Source organism: Tamandua tetradactyla, chromosome 2 (assembly GCF_023851605.1).
Source record: "Tamandua tetradactyla isolate mTamTet1 chromosome 2, mTamTet1.pri, whole genome shotgun sequence".
Taxonomy (NCBI): domain Eukaryota; kingdom Metazoa; phylum Chordata; class Mammalia; order Pilosa; family Myrmecophagidae; genus Tamandua; species Tamandua tetradactyla.
In genome coordinates, this window is record NC_135328.1 from 81,323,575 (window position 1) to 81,337,431 (window position 13,857).

The window sequence follows — 13,857 nt, forward strand, 5'->3', positions numbered from 1 at the left end:
TTTCAGCAGAAACCATGGAGGTGAGAAGACAGTGGGATAATATACTTAAATTATTAAAAGAGAAAAACTGCCAACCAAGAATTCTATATCCAGCAAAATTGTCCTTCAGAAATGAGGGAGAAATTAAAACATTTTCAGACAAAAAATCACGGAGAGAATTCGTGACCAAGAGACCAGCTCTGCAAGAAATACTAAAGGGAACACTAGAGACAGATACGAAGACAGAAGAGAGAGGTGTGGAGAAGAGTGTAGAAAGGAAGACTATGAGTAAAGGTAAAAAGAAGGAAAATTAGATATGACATATAAAATCCAGAAGGCAAAATAGTAGAAGAAAGTACTACCCATGCAGTAATAACACTGAATGTTAATGGATTAAACTCTCCAATCAAAAGACATAGTCTGGCAGAATGGATTAAAAAATAGGACCCATCTATATGCTGTCTCTACTCAAAGGACACAAGGCCAAGGACACAAATGGACATTTACACACCAATGTTTATAGCAGCATTATTAACAATTACCAAGAGATGGAAACAGCCAAAATGTCCATCAACAGACAGTTGACTAAACAAACTGTGACATTTACATAAGATGGAATATTATGCGGCTGTAAGACAGAATAAAGTTATGAAGTATGTAACAACATGAATGGACCTTAAGGACATTATGCTGAGTGTGATTAGCCAGAAACAAAAGGACAAATACTGTATGGTCTCACTGATATGAACTGAAATTAGTGAATAAACTTGGAATATTTCCTTGGTAACAGAGACCATCAGGAGATAGAAATAGGGTGAGATATTGGGTGATTGGAGCTGAAGGGATACAGATTGTGCAACAGGATTGAATATAAAAACTCAGAAATGGACAGCACAATACTACCTAACTGTAATGTAATTATGTTAAAACACTGAATGAAGCTGCATGTGAGAATGATAGATGGAGGAGGGCTGGGGACATAAATGAAATCAGAAAGAAAGATAGATGGTAAAGATCGAGATGGTATAATCTAGGAATGCCTAGAGTGTATAATAATAGTGAAATGTACAATTTACAAATTTAAAAAATATTTTTGCATGAAGAAGAACAAAGGAATGTCATTATTGCAGGGTGCTGAAAATAGATGATAATTAATACTTGAAAATGTCACCTTATGTGTGAGACTAAAGCAAAAAATGTTTTTTACAAAATTTATATTTGACTAGAGCATTTCCTAATATAATTCATGTAGATAGTTTGATTGAATGTCATAAGTACTTGGAATCTCAGGTAGGACATGAGATTTTGTTGGTTTGTCCAGAGTGATGCCCCGATGAATCCCAGAGTGATTTGATCAGTGACTGGAAAAGTATTTGCAAGCCCCCTTTGGGGAATGGTGAGAGTGGGGAGAAATTCAACTTCCCCAGGTTGAATTCTTGATATTCTCACAAGCAGTGTGGACAATCAAAGCTACAGGCTGAGCCCCCATTCTTGGGGTTTGTTCATATGAAACTTAACCCCACAAAGGATAGGTCAAGTCTACTTAAAATTTAGGCCTAAGAGTCACCCCCAAGAGAGCTTCTTTTGTTGCTCAGATGTGGCCTCTCTCTCCAGCCAACATGATGAGCAGGCTTACCACCCTTCCCCTCTCTGCATGGGACATGACTCCCAGGGGTGTGGACCTTCCTGGCAATGTGGGACAGAGATTCTGGAATGAGCTGAGACTCAGCATCAAGGGACTGAGAAAAACCCTAGAATGAGCTGAGTTAACATCAAGGGATTGAGAGAACCTTCTCGACCAAAGGGGGAAGAGTGAAATGAGACTAAGTGTCAATGGCTGAGAGATTCCAAACAGAGTTGAGAGGTTATCCTGGAGGTTGTTCTTATGCATTAAGTAGATATCACCTTGTTGTTCAAGGTGTAGCGGAGAGGCTGGAGAGAACTGCCTGAAAATGTAGAGCTGTGTTCCAGTAGCCATGTTTCTTGATGATGATTGAACAATGATAGAGCTTTCACAATGAGACTCTGTGAATGTGAAAACCTTGGGTCTGATGCTCCTTTTAGCTACTATATCAACAGAAGAATAGGACATATGGAATAAAAATAAATAATAGGGGGAACAAATGTTAAAATCAATTTAGTTTGAAATGCTAGTGGTAAATGAAAGCGAGGGGTAAGGGGTATGGTATGTATAATCTTTTTTTCTCTCTATTATCGTTTTATTTCTTTTTCTGTTGTCTTTTTATTTCTTTTTCTAAATCGATGCAAATATTCTAAGAAATGATGAATATGCAACTATGTGATGATATTAAGAATTACTGATTGTATATGTAGAATGGAATGATATCTTAATTTTTGTTTGTTAATTTTTTTAATTAATAAAAAAGTTTTAAAAAAACTGTGCGGTAATGGCTAAGAATAGACATGTAGATAAGTAGAAGAGACTTGAGAATTCAGAAATAAATCCACCCACTTATAGTCAATTAAGTTTTGAAAAGGGTACTTGATAACTCAATAGAGAAAAATAGTTTTTTCAACAAATGGTGCTGAGACAACTGGATATCCTCACCCTATATATACAAAAATTAACCAAAAGACCAGAGACCTAAATGTAATTGTTAAAATGATAAATTCTTGGGAGAAAATAAAGTAGCAAATCTTTGTGGTTTTTCAGATATGACACCAAAAGCATGTGCAACAAAAGAAAAAACTAGGTAAATTGGGCTTAATCAAAGTAAAAAACTTTTGGGCTACAAAGAACACTATTCAGTAAGGGAAAAGACAATCAATTGACTGGGAGAAAATATTTGCAAATCATATATGGTAAGGTACTTGTACCCAGAATATATAAAGAACTCTTACAACTCAAGAATAAAAATTCAAAAGCCCAATTAAAAACAGGCAAAGGATTTGAATAAACATTTCTCCAAAGCTTATATATAAATGGCCAATAAATACATCAAAAGATGCTCAACATCACTAGTCATCAGGGAAATGCAAAGCAAAACCATTTCACACACCACTAGGATGACTATAATCTAAAAGACAGAAAATAACAACAGTGGCAAGGATGTGAAGAAGCTGGAGCCCTTATATATTGCTGATGGCAATGAAAAATGGTACAGCTGCTCTGGAAAACAACTTGGCAATTCCTGAAAAAGTAAACTTGGAGTTATCATATAACCTAGCAATCACACTTCTTGATATATCCAAAAGAACTGAAAGCAGGAACTCATACTAAATGTCTTCTTGATAAGCTTTACTCAGTATTATTTTTTGTTGGAAAATAATAGTTGTGTCAGTCTAGCTCATCAGTATCTTTCAAAAGAGGATATATCTCTGAGGGTATTTCTGTGGTCTCTCAGTCCAAGCTAGAAACACTGAACAACATAGTGAGTTTGTTTCTTTGAAAGATAGCTACAAACTTCACTATTCCTTCAGCTACTAGTTATATGGCTATATTTACGCTTTTTGTTTTATCTAGTCAATAGATAAGAGTCCTGGATTTCAAACTAAAACATACTTCTCAGAATCAATCCAATTGGTCAGGACAATTTTTTTCCCTCAGCTTTAAAAAGTGTTAATTATTTCCAGAAGAGAGGCCTGGCAAAGTGGAAATAACATGGGTTTTTTATTTACAGCTCTGATTAATTACTAGGTTTGGTGTGATTTCAGGTAGGCAAAAGTTTTAACATTTTAGATCTTTGATTATCAAACTATAAAATGGTGATGCAAAAACCTACTCCTACTCTAGAGTTTTGCTATCAAGGCTAGCATAAAATAGTTGTTCAATAAATAATTAATTATAAATAATAATAAATATTTACCTTCTACCTTCTAATTAGAAAACAGGCTTATATAAAATGCATAGTAAATTAGAATCAATTTATCATTGCCCAGTATGGTCTGTAGAATGAATTCATAAGTAACTGGTAAATGAAGTAACATGAAAATAGTACTAATCTCATTAAGCACTCTATCATAGCACTTATATGTATGAAATAAGAAACAACATTGCTAAGTTTAATAAGCAACAGATATCTGATAATTTAAAGTGATTGTTTTACTATTTAAAGAGTTATTTACCTATGGCATTAAACTAACAGTGAACTGAAATTTTTTGCAAGTTCAAAACCTCTTTGTATTTTTATGTTCCTCTATAATGTTTATATTAAGAACGCTAGCACACTTTCTTGCAAATAAGTATAATTTGCATATTAGAACACTTTCTTTAAAAATGGCTTGGATGGTGACATGAGATAGGTATTTTTCTAGATCACAGAAAGTTGGTAATAAAGCCCACACACTGAGGTACAAAGTAGAACTTCCTTTCTCCTACAAAAATATTTAAAGTTATTCTCCTAAGAAATGTCTACTCCTTAAGGAGTTAAAGGAAGCTGATAGAGCAACTGTCCTTACCAACATAACACATATCTCAAATATGCAGCAATTGGTCACTAAGGTGCTCAGAAGCAGTCTAGAGTTTCTCAGATCTCCATAGGATATGTCATTAAATCTTCTCCTCCTGCTGGGTTTGACTTCTGGGAAAAAAAGCATATGGAATAAATATTACCATATTTGGTAGTGAATACTAATGATCACTCAAGAGGCTATCCTTCAGTTCCTATGGCATTAGCATCTAGTTGGCTTCAAGTGTGACCTGCTTTGATTTTATTTAATGATCATTTTGAATCAGAATTTACTGTAAAAATATACCTGTAAAATCAGCTATCCATGTAATATAGAGAGATAAACATTTACACATAAGGTGTTTTCCCATTAATAGATTGCAAAATTAAACACAGAAGACTAAGGCTTGGTCCAATGCAAAGTTTAAAAAGGTGCTTGTTCCTCTTAAATTAGTAGGATTTGGAAACAGATTTAATGTACACACACAGAGACATGTAAGTTATATAGGGTAATATTGTTTTTCTATACTGTGACAACTGGAAGCCCAATAATATCACATGAATAAAAATCTGTTTACTAATTTCTATACGGACAATCACTGGGTGGACTGGCAGAAGAAAGTAATCTGAAATGTGGAGAAATTATCCTATGATCTATATGAAAACAATCAATAACACTTCCTCTGCTACAATAAATTTGCAAGTTGAATTTCATACATATTATACGACACAGGCATATTACATAACTCTCAAAGTCTAGAATTGTTAATAAAATGAATTCAAAGGAAATAATTAAGAGAAATTTTGTTAGAGATGTAATTTTACTCCACATAAAAAGCTTTCTAAAGTTTATGTAAAGCTAATTTTATAAGAAAATCATATGCATTACACAGTATGACAGTAGGACTGCTGTATTACTTCAGATGGCATAAATCATTTGGCTAATTTGGCTAATAGCATAAATAGTTAGCATACAAATTTTATTTACCATGGCTAACAAAAAGAAGTTGGGTATATTTGAAACGAATGTCACTGTAAAGATAATATAAGACAATATAGATTTCATAGTACATGCTGTTATTTTCTAATGTGTCACTGCTCCATAATAAAAAACAATGTAAAAAAATGGATTTTGCATCAAAACTCTTCATCAGATACTACAGTTCATATCAGAAGTTAGTATCACTCTGGAGTTAAATGATTAATACAAAATAAATAGATATTACAATATTCTTTTGTTCTTCACTTACCATGATGCAAACTGCAAGAATTTAACCTTTAAGGGTTAAGGAGTTTAATCAATGTCAATGTCTGATCTTCTGAAGCCGATAAAGAACAGTCCGTCTAGCGATACCCAACAGAACATCATTTTGTCAAGCCACAAAGCGCCCAAAAGCTTGTCAAGTAAGTTACTAGAAACCTCTTTGTGGTTAGAACTCAGTTCCTTCCTGCTTGACCTATTATTTGATATTTGACCACTTGGTTGCAAGACACTTGCTCTTTCTAGCTGAAATGTCACTGGGGCATCTTGTCAGCTCCCCGACATCTCGGCCTGACATACAATTTTACTGTTGTGTGCTACAAGGCAGAAAATGCAGGGCAATGGCCTTGTTTTAAATTCTGTCAGCATCAAAGATGGGCGTCACTCTTGGGTCCTACCAACAACAAAAAAAACAAAAACGGGGCCTATTTTGAAGGTCAAAACGCCATTACCTTGAAGTTTTTCAGCTAATACTAAACATATTACCTGTTAAACTGGTATAGAAACTGTCTTTATAAAAAGTGCCTAAACAGACCACAGAAATCCTCTCAGAAAAATTGCTCTACTTTCTCATCAAATGCAGACTTGATAAAAGGATGAGTTTTCAATGCAGCAGGGACCAGATTCAGCAGTTAACTTAACTTGTTCAAATGGGCAAGTAGTATCATGTAACTTTACAAGGAGCAACCTGACCTTCTCACATTGACCAGGAGTGACATTATTGTGCAGGAGGAGAAGCAGTCACATCATTTCTGTTTTGCACAACCTGCTGCTTAAAGTTTGCAACTAAATGCTTGTCTTCAGCTGAGCTGACAAGAGAGAAGAGGGGGCTCAGTGAACCATGGCAAGGCTGCCATGAAATGACAGGAATCATTGGCATACATTTCAAATAGCTCTCTCAATCCTATTAAAGTATTGCAGTCCTGCTTTAAAATAGACAAGTATGAAACAACTTTGATAGATAGAGACTAAAATGGCTTATTGATTTTTTTAAGTCTGAGGGAAATTACCCAAAATGTGTCATTCTTTAACATTTGAAAACACGTTACATAAAAATGAGCAACTGTGATAATAAATAAAACTTAGAGGGAAAAAAGTTGGTTATTATGTTATTCAAGGAGACATAGAAATACATACGCATCAAGATATTACACAATTTCTTAAAAAATCCACTGTCACGTGCTGAAACAAAATTCAAATGGCAAGATCTCCCTTCAAAACAATTTTAATTGTATTGCTAAGTCTTCCTCCATTTTTTTATTTCATAAAATCATAATCCAATTTGACTTGGTCTTTTGGCATTAGCAGATATAGTCACTGGAGAGGCGTGTGAGGATGTCAGAGCCTGGGGCACAGTATTTAAAAATGTCTCCTTTAAGAAAGTATAAGTTGTATCAAGTTCAGCTTTCAATGGCAAAAAATCTCCAACACCAACAGTATCAGCAGGAAGAGGAGCTCTCGAAGAAACAGAGATATTTGAATGGTCTCGTGATCCTACCTGTGACATAAAAAAGAAAAAAACAATAAACATTGAGTCTAAAACTCTATTAATAGCCCCTAAAACCATAAACAGAGAATTAGACTAATAATCATTTCAATACAAAATGGGATGGATATCATCATTTAAATAATCTAGCTAAAATACATAAATTTTACATTATTTTGCAAGTATCATTAAATCTCTTATTTGCTCTATGTCATAAACAAGTCATAAACTTAGGAGTTTTCCTAAGCACTAAAATATTTTATAAAGTTATTGTATTAAAGAGTCAATACAAACAATAAGCATCTTAAATTATGTTTCAATCTTCTGGTAGTTTACAAAAATGAGTGCTAATAGTATTTATTTACCATGCTCTATAATATATGCTATATAATATGGGAAATTAGACTGCTTAGAAAATGAACTATAGGCATTCACATTTTAAAAAGCCATCAGTCTGGGTGGATTGTGGGAAGATGATAGAGTGGGGAGATCCAGATCCCAGTTATTCCACCAAAACAATTATTAAATAGGCAGGAACTGCCTATTTTGAAATACCAGAGGCCAGAAGAAAACTGTATAGTATCCTGGAAAGGGCAGGAAGAAAAGGATGATACATTATGGTAAAGAATGCAAATTGTTCTCTTCGTGTGGCTCCTATTGGCACCCATTCCCCACTCTCACAGCAAGCCCAGCCATGAGGCCTAGCACCTGGCTAGCCTGCTGGTGACAGAAAGGGACATAAATATCTTCTTCCCTCAAACTAGGGGTGGGCATGTCTGATAACTTATCATGGCTTTTGATCAGCAAATTCAGATCCCCTGGGGCCTGGCTCTGAGGATAGTTATGTTTCAACCTGCCTTGGACAGGGGTGATGGCAGTGGAGACTTAAAGACCCTGCACTTCCTCAAGATTGTGGGGGGACAGTTAGCTGAAGGGCTGCATTTGCCATGCAGATCAGGGAAGCTCAGCTTTTGGGAGCTGTCAGAGAAGATTTGGGGAGCTGTCTGAGATGCTTTTGTCATCCTTCCTAATCCCTTCCCCAGGTCACTTTGGAGCTGGTCTTTCCCCCCTTCATGGATCTCTGGCTCTGTTTTGGCTAAGTAAGACTGACTTGAGAAAGTCCTCTCTGGTGTGCCTTCCTCTCAGAATCTGCCCTCCAAGCAAAAGCAGCTTGAAACAATGAAAGGAGTATAAGAAACTACAGAGGCAGACAATCAGGGAGAAAGGCCCCACTAGTTTCAAACACCCAGGAGAAGGAGCTCTGTCTCTGGGAAACAGAGGGGACAACGAAACTCCTGTAAATAATGGAGCTCCAAAACAACTAAGAAGCAAAAACTCAAGACAAGAAAGAGGCCCAGAAAGACAGGGAAAACCCTGTGCACTGCATTTGCCTTGGGCAGACCTTCTTGAGAAGCGGGCTGAAACTTAAGGAAATCTCTCTCTTATCACCAGCTGGTTACAAAGCCATAAAACAGAATCTCAGGAAGTAAATTCCAGAATTAACCTTTTAAAATATTAAAATGTACTGTCTGGGGTTTGTTTCCCAGTGCCTGTCCATGCAAGAAAAAAGGTACTTTCTGCAACAAAAGAGTACAAGACAAAGAAAGAAACAGGAAATGCTGGCCCATCCAATGGAAGGGGCAAAAAACCCAGAAAACACCAAAAAGAAGACAAGAGTGTGGACACGCCGAACAAAGCCTTTTTAAAAAATGACCTTAAAAATACTCAAGGAGGTGAAGTAAAATACAGAGAAAGAACTAAAGGATATAAGGAAAACAATGAATGAGAGTCTTAGGAAACAGAAATTTTAAAAAGGAATCAAACAGAACTACTGGATTTTAAGACCATAATAACTGAAATGAAAAATGCCCCAGGAGAGTGTCAAGAGCAGACTGGAGCTGGCAGAGGAAAGAATTAGTGAACTTGAAGACAAGACACTTCAAATGAGTCAGGTTAAGGAGCAGAAAAAAAATATATTAAAAGCAAAAATAGCCTAAGATAATCTGGGACACCATCAAGTGTACCAACATAACCATTATGTGAGTCTAGGAAGGAGAATAAAGGGAGAAAGTGGCAGAAGGAAAAATTAAAAATAATAATAATAACAGAAAACTTTTTAAACTTAGCAAAAGATGTGAATATGCAAGCTCAGAGAACAAAAACAGGATAAACATGAAGAAAAATATAGCCCATGATACATTGATCACACTTTCAAAAACAAAGGACAAGGAGAGAGTTCTGAAAGCTGCAAGAGAAAAGCAACATGTTTTGCACGTACAAGGGAGTACCAATTAGATTGCATGCTGATTTCTCATCAGAAATCATATAGGCAAAAAGGCAGTGGGATAAAATACTTCAAATGTTGAAATAAAATAATTGCTCACCAAGAATTTTATTTGCAGTTAGACTTTCTTTCAAAAATGAGGGAGACGGTAAGATATTCCCAGATAAACAAAAGCTGAGGGAGTTCAGTACCACTAGACCTTCCCTACCAGCAATGCTAAAGGGAGTTCTTCAGACTGAAAGGAAAGAACACTAGACAATGGTTCAAAGCACCATAAAGAAATAAAGATCTGCAGTAAAGGTAATCATTTGAGTAATTACAAATGCCAGTATCATTGTAGTATATTGGTTGCAGTGCAACTCCACATCTTACTCCCCACAGGTGCTAAGTTGCATAGAAAATTATATTAAATCTATGTTTCTGGACATATAATGTACAAAGACATATGTGGCAACAAGTACAAGAAAATGGTAGTGGAACAGAGGGGTATACAAAAGGTATATATGCATGCTATTGAAATTAAGTTGCTATCAGACAAAATATGATATTTATATACTTAGGATGTTAAATTTTAATCCACAGTTACCACAAAAAAAAAAGATGAAAAATATATACAGACAAAAATGAGAAGGTACTCAATGTGGCAGCACACAAAAAATCAAATAAATATGAAAGTAAAAGAGAGAGACAAAAAAAGTATGAGATTTACAAAGGTTAAATAGCAAAATGGCAGAAAAAAAATCTTATAGTATCAGCAGTGACTTTAAATGTGAATGGACTAAGCTCTCCAGTCAAAAGGCAGAGACTGGCAGAATGGATAAAAAAGCATGCCCAAACTATATGTTGTCTTCAAGAGACTCACCTTAAATTCAAAGATACAAGCAGGCTGAAGTTGAAAGGATAGAAAAAATATACCATAAAGTAGTAGCCAAAAGAGAGTTTTTATCAGACAAAATAGACTGTGAGTCAAAAACAGTTATGAGGGACAAAAATGGTCACTATATACTGATAGAGGGGGCAATTCAATGACTTATATATAGGAAGATAGAAGAATTATAAATTTATATGCACTTAACAGCAGATCCCAAAAATGTATGAAGCAAATACTGACAGAATTGAAGGGAGAAATTGACACTTCTACATCAATAGTAGAAAACTTCAACACACAAGTCTCAATAATGGATAGAACATAGGTAGGATATCAATAAGGAAGTACAAGACTTAAATGATTATCTAAACCAACTAGATCTAACAGGCATATATAGAACTTCACCCAACAAAAACAGAATACACATTTTCCTTGAGGGCACATGAGTCTTTCTCCAGGATAGATCATATGTTGGGTCACAAAACAAGTTTCAATAAATTAAAAAATATTGAAATCATATATTGTATATTCTCTGACCACAGCAGAGTGAAACTAGATATCAATAATAGAGGATGAAATGGAAAATTCACAGGTATGTGGAAATTAAACAACATACTCTTAAAAAGCCAATGGGTTTTTAAGAAGAGCAGAAGAAAAGAAACAGCAAAGATTAGAGGAGAGAAAAATGAAATACAGAACAAAAAACAATAAAACAGTCAAAAACTAAAGTTGGGTCTTTGAAAAGATCAAGAAAATTGACAAATCTTTAACTACAGTGAAAAAAGAGAGAGGGCATAAGTAAATAAAATCAGAAATGAAAAGGGGGACATTACTACCTGCTGAAATAAGCAGGATCATAAGAAGATACATGAACAACTGTATACCAATAAATTAGACAACCGAAATGAAATGGACAAATGCTTAGAAACACACAAATTACCTACTGAAGAAATATAATATTTCAACAATTCATTTATTGGTAAAGTGATTGACTCAATAATAAAAAATCTCCCAAGAAAGAAAAGCCCAAGATGAGATGGCTTCACAGAGGAAATCTACCAAACATTCCAAGACTTATCTCCAATTCTGTTCAAATTCTTCCCAAAAAATTGATGCAGGAACACTTTCCAAATTATTCTACAAGGCCAACATCAACCTCCTACCAAAATCAGATAAAGATAGTATAATAAAATGAAATTACACACCAATATCTCTTATGAATATAGATGCAAAATTTCCTCACAAAAATTTTAGCAAACTGAATCCAATAGCATATTAAAAGAATTATACACCACGAGCAAGTGGGATCTATCCCTGTTATGTTGGTTCAACAAAAGAAAATAAATTAATGTAATGTGCCACATCAATACAATGAAGGGGAAAAAAACGATCAACTCAATTGATGCAGAAAAGGCATTTGACAAAACAAGCACCTTTCATGATAAAACACTTAGAAAACTAGGAATAGAAGGAAACTTCCCCAACATGATGAAGGGCATATATGAAAAGCCCATACCTAATATTCTTATTAATAGTGAAAGACTGAAAGCTTTTCCTCTGAGATCAGGAACAAGGGAAGGATGCCCAGTGTTAGAACTGTTATCCAACATTGTACTGAATATCCTTGTCAAAGCAATTAGGCAAGAAAAAGAAACAAAACATATCCAAGTTGGAAAGGAAGAAGTAAAACTTTCCCTATTTCCATATGATATGATCCTATATACAGAAATTCCTAAAAACCGAGAACAAAGCTCTTAGAGAAAATAAATGAATTCAGCAAAGTGGCAGGGTACAAGATCAACACCCACAAATCAGCAGTGTTTCTGTATATAAGCAACAAACAATGGGAAAAGTAAATCATGAAAAAATCCATTCACAATAGCAACCAAAGAGTCAAATATCTAAGGAATAAATCTAATCCAAGATGTAAAGGTCTTGAACACAGAAAACTACAAAACATTGCTAAAATAAATCAAAGAAAAGCAAAATAAATAGGACATTCCATGTTCATGGATTAAGACCAAATATCATTATGATGTCAATACTACCCAAAGCAATTTATAGATTCAATACAATCCCAATAAAAGTTCCCACAACCTTCTTTGTAGAAGTGGAAGTCAATAATCAAATTTTTACGAAGGGAATGGGGCCCTGAATACACAAAGACATCTTGTGAAAGAAGGTCACTCTCCAAGCTTAAAATTTATCACAAAGCCACAATAATCAAAACAGCATGATAATCTGATATTTAGAGATACGAACGAAGCTGAACAGGTTGAGGTTAAAATAATTCAGAACACAGGGGTCAGGAAGACCATGTCTATATTTTAGAACCACACATACTTTTTGACACCAATGGAAGAAAGGTTTCTTTGGTCTGCAATTGAAATTTTCTGTAGTGCATAATTGAATTCAACCTATCTGTACAGCTCATTTGAACAATTGAAACACAGGCAGCACAGAATAAGAAAGAGGTCCTTTAATCCTGTAGAGATTATTCTAATGCCTGGATACATCCTACAGTATATTAAGCAGATAATCAAAAAGTATTGGCAAAATCCTCTGAGGGATGGGAGAAAGAATATGGACTTATTAAACCTTACCATCAGGGAATCCCCTGATACTGTCAAAGTGTCAAGCTGTGGGACACCCAAATAAATAGGCCATGCCCTTGATCATGAGGCTTACTCTTGTGAAGCTTATGTAGGTATCGGAGAAGCTTAGACTAGCTATAGGTATGCCTAAGAGTTACTTCTGGAGGACCTCTTTTGTTGCTCAGATGTGGCCTCCCTCTCTCTAAGCCCAACTCTGCAAGTGAAATCACTGCCCTCCCCGCTATGTGGGGCATGACATCCAGAAGTGAAAGTATATCTGGCAACGTGGGAGATAACTCCCAGGGATGAATCCATACCTGGCACCATGGGATCAACAATTTCATCCATACCAATAGGGGAAAAGAAGTGTAACCAATAAAGTATCAGTGGCAGAGAGAGTTCAAACAGAGTTGAGAGGCTGCTCTGGAGGTTGCTCTTATGCAAGTTTCACTTAGACCTTGCTACCTATAATAACCTGACAACCCTCAGTCAGGACCATTCCAGCTAATCCTAAAGAACACCTAGGGCAATCTATAAGATTTCACAAGGGTTTCAGGCACTAGAGTAACTTTCCAGAAACCTACAACCTCCAGATGGGTCCCTGGTCCAGATAAGTCCTTAAACCTAGCCTAGTCTTTCCAGAACATCAGATAGTTCCATCTCCCTACCCCATATTAGTGACAGACCCTTCCAATATTGAAAATTTAGAGTTGCCATAGCCCAACACCCCTAAAGAGAGGGATGGAAAGATCAAAGGTGATGGTGGTGTTATACAGCGAAGATAGCATTTAACAAATGAATATGAATGCTGAATCATTAAATTGATATTTCTTTTAGTCTCCAGTATTTTAGAGCATCTAGAAGTAAAAAACTAAAATTGTGGGGTTGTAACCCATATCAAACTCTGAAATATGTTCTACAACTAACTGTGGTGCTGTGCTTTGAAATTTATAGCTTTTTTGTATATATGTTATTT

General features: G+C 35.3%; 1 protein-coding gene across 14 annotated transcripts in view; it reads right to left on the reverse strand.

Moving 5' to 3' along the window:
- Nucleotides 1–6,858: 6,858 nt before the first annotated feature.
- The window catches only part of CCDC171 (coiled-coil domain containing 171), a 576,357-nt gene continuing 569,358 nt past the window's right edge, over nucleotides 6,859–13,857 (reverse strand). For 12 of the 14 annotated variants that reach the window (XM_077148117.1, XM_077148129.1, XM_077148126.1 and 9 more), the window contains one exon: nucleotides 6,859–7,147. In XM_077148117.1, the coding sequence (XP_077004232.1) occupies nucleotides 6,920–7,147 (228 nt within the window). In that variant the 3' untranslated portion in view covers nucleotides 6,859–6,919. The remainder of the gene's footprint in view (nucleotides 7,148–13,857) is intronic. The other 2 variants (XM_077148127.1, XM_077148123.1) reach the window with 2 other exon arrangements.